The 3,528-nt window shown below is 45.6% G+C and overlaps 1 protein-coding gene across 1 annotated transcript; it reads left to right on the forward strand.

Moving 5' to 3' along the window:
- The first annotated feature begins 2,133 nt into the window (after positions 1-2,133).
- LOC137259350 (uncharacterized) lies at positions 2,134-2,646 on the forward strand. The gene has a single exon (XM_067797028.1). It carries the CDS (start codon positions 2,134-2,136, stop codon positions 2,644-2,646), a length of 513 nt encoding a protein of 170 aa, XP_067653129.1.
- Positions 2,647-3,528: the final 882 nt, after the last annotated feature.

Below are 3,528 nucleotides of genomic sequence, written 5' to 3' on the forward strand. Positions count from 1 at the left end.
AATCTATTCAGACGCTCTCTCTTGCCTTCAGACGATTAAAAATATTTCTTGTAAACATCCACTTTTAATAGAAATTATTGAATTGTACACTAATCTTGTTATTGGCCAGTGCTACATCGTCTTTTCTTGGTTACGTAGTCACGTTGGCATTTCTGGTAACACAATGGCTGATCTTGCTGCTAAGGCAGCACTCAACAAATCTGTGGCACTACTTCTTATTTAATACTCAGATTATAAAGCTACAATAAGATGTTACATCCGTGATCTGATGCAGAAGAAGTGGGACACCCAAATGGGTATAAATAAACTACATGAAATAAAACCTTATATCGGTTATACTTACTTAATTCAAAAACTTTGAAGGATCTTTTTAATTATGTTTGCTCTCACTCAGTTATTGCATTTTTAAAAGAATTAGATTTATCGTAAATAGATAAATATTTTATGGTTGGAAGTTTGAATTAGTAACTTAGTGTTAGTGGCTGTATCCTCGAGGGGGGTTAAAGCACTGTAAAATTATTGTCCTCCTGAGAGGGTACGTAAGTCCAGAAATATTTGAAGTCAAATTTGAAGTCAAAATCTTCCATATTTTCTTAGCCGTAGTATTTCTGTGACTTTGATTTGTGGCTAATCTTGCATACAATCACCAGCAGCTGAGGTGATGGTGTAAATCCAGCTAGGGACCATGCAGGTAGCAAAACTACTGTAACTCCCCATGGCCCCTAGTATGGGGATCTACCTTCACTTGTTGGTGATCTATAGCCTGTTTGTATATTGTATTGTCTGAACAGGGATATTATTTTTAACTTTTCACGCTAGTTTTATTTCTTATTGTGATATTCTAGTTGTTTTACTGTCCATCGTCGACAGGTTTCTATCATATACATAGATTCCTTTTTTAAGAAAGCTCTCGTCACGATATGGCTGCAATACTGCTGATGTGACGTTAAATGTTAACTCACTCACTTGAATACCCTTGGATACAGCAAAGGGGTTAAGCTTTATCGATGTCTTGTCAGGAGTCTCAATTACAATGAAACGCGGTCAATACTCAATCGATGCAGATGGTCAGTATCAACAGGGTCAATATCAAGTGGACGTTTTGTTTTTTTTGGTTGGAGTTTCATAAGTCATGGTTAGTGTCATATGGTTCATCATCCGAGCTCCCCACCCACCACGGAGTATCACAAGGACAATGCTAAAGCAAGTGGGCCTCCAGCTTACAGCACCAAGGATACCCGGATGATATACTCCAGCAGAAGAATTATAAATTATTAATCTACCAGATTGACCCATGAGCCACCGCCTTCTGGGCATAAGACTCTAGGCAAAGTTCATATCAAAATTCAAAACAACATATTTGAAAATCAAAATACGCCAAGACCGAAAGTGAAATTTGTGCAATGACATACATATATATACTTCATGCACAGGGCTTGGCATGACCAGCCGAATGGTTGAACCGGGCCCATTCAACGACCCGTCTAGGCGAAGTCAGGGCCAAAGTGGCAAGTCAGGGCAACAGGAACACAGTTGCAAGCCCCTATTGCCCTCAACCACCAGGAACCCTTTCTCCGTCGACGCAGGGCCGCAACCCACGGAAAACGGGTTGGTGGACCAAATATTCTCCCCCCCCCCTTAAGTTCGCTTCCCCGCAACCACAGTCAATTTATCGCTAAGCGTTTTAGTGCGATTCCACTTTTTAGTTAACAAATCAAAATGTCCGCCATGTGGTGAAAAACGGAGGTGGTTCTGTATCAGGGCTGGTGTATAATGAAGTGAATGGATGTTTGTTGTAGCAATCCGTGCACTTGTTCTGGTCGATAGCCTGGATTTTTGTCAAATAGCGCTGTACGTCTCTGTATAGCATACATTGCGTCAAGCAAAATTCACTCGCCGGCTAGACGCCGAGCACACCTTGCTTTACTGCGAAGTCATCTATTTCTATGCCGGACTGGAACAACCAGTGTTTGGTTCGGTATATGCCAGCCAGATGGAACCCTACACCAGTCGCCCCACGACCATTGGTCAGTTTAAGAACGGGGTGAGCTGGATCAAAGGGGGGAAGACCCTACACTGAGACAGACCTGAACTGACGCTCGCCAAGTACAGTACAGTCTCCCGAGAGGGGGCATGCCTGCCTTTGCCTGCCCTCTCTGCCTGCCTGCCTCTGCCTGCTTGCCTCTGCCTGCTTGCCTCTGCTTGCCTCTGCCTGCCCCTGCCTGCCTCTGCCTGCCTCTGCCTGCCTGCCTCTACCTGCCTCTGCCTGCCTCCGCCGGCCCCTGCCTGCCTGCCCCTGCCTGCCTCTGCCTGCCTCTGCCTGCCTGCCTCTGCCTGCCTCTGCCTGCCTCTGCCTGCCTGCCTCTACCTGCCTCTGCCTGCCTCCGCCGGCCCCTGCCTGCCTGCCCCTGCCTGCCTCTGCCTGCCTGCCTCTGCCTGCCTCTGCCTGCCTCTGCCTGCCTCTACCTGCCTCTGCCTGCCTCTGCCTGCCTGCATCTGCCTACCTCTGCCTGCCTGCCTCTGCCTGCCTGCCTCTGCCTGCCTCTGCCTGCCTCTGCCTGCCTGCATCTGCCTACCTCTGACTGCCTGCCTCTGCCTGCCTCTACCGCCCCTGATCGACCACCTGCTGACCGATGCTATGAGTGAATAAATTCGTTCCTTGAAAATCTCTGGTTGTTCTCGACTTGTACTTTTTACATGTACAAGACCTATGAAGTCATAAATAGGGATCATCAATGCAAATGCACGGGCATTATTTCCGAGATCATCAACATGCACGTCTTACCAGCAACGCACTCGCAAAGCAAACTCAAACCCGTGAAATAGTCGTGCAAAATGTGCTGCTCTGAAGGGTGAGTGAGTGAATTAAATTTTACAACGCTTCGGCAATATTACAACCATATAGCGATGAAAGGAAAGTTATCAATTTAAGACTTTAACTGTAAAGGGCAATACAATAGAAAAAAAAAACAGGCTATAGATCGCCACAGCTGAAGGTACATCACCACACCCGAGACCATGGGGACTTACAGTGCATTTGCTACCTGCGTGGAACTTGTGTTGATCACCCACTCAGCCACTGGCGAGTGAGGGAACAATTTAGCCGATTTTTAAAAGAACAAAAATATTACGTTTGGAACAAGCTGATATTTAACTTTGAGAGTTTGGGGAACTGCGTATCCTCTCACAGGGACAGTAATTTAACGCTACTTTAACCCCCATCGTGGATACAGCCACTAACAATCTTTGTTTGCTGAGGATCTGCCTCGCACTCTTTTGTTGGGCGACCAGTTGATTGTCTTACAACAGATGTTTTCAGACACGTCTATCATCAAAAACTGAATTTTATTCCTGACCCTTCTGGGGATCTGCTTTTCAAGAATCTGAGTTTTTACTTTTGGTTTGAATGAGACCTTGCGCCAAACCAATAATAGCTAGTGACTAGCTTTGATTGCACTCGAAGTGTGAAAAACGTGGCGAGTAAGTAATTGTTTTTGGCAAAATTCGGGACGTTATTAACAGGATTTA

This window comes from Haliotis asinina, chromosome 13 (assembly GCF_037392515.1).
Source record: "Haliotis asinina isolate JCU_RB_2024 chromosome 13, JCU_Hal_asi_v2, whole genome shotgun sequence".
Taxonomy (NCBI): domain Eukaryota; kingdom Metazoa; phylum Mollusca; class Gastropoda; order Lepetellida; family Haliotidae; genus Haliotis; species Haliotis asinina.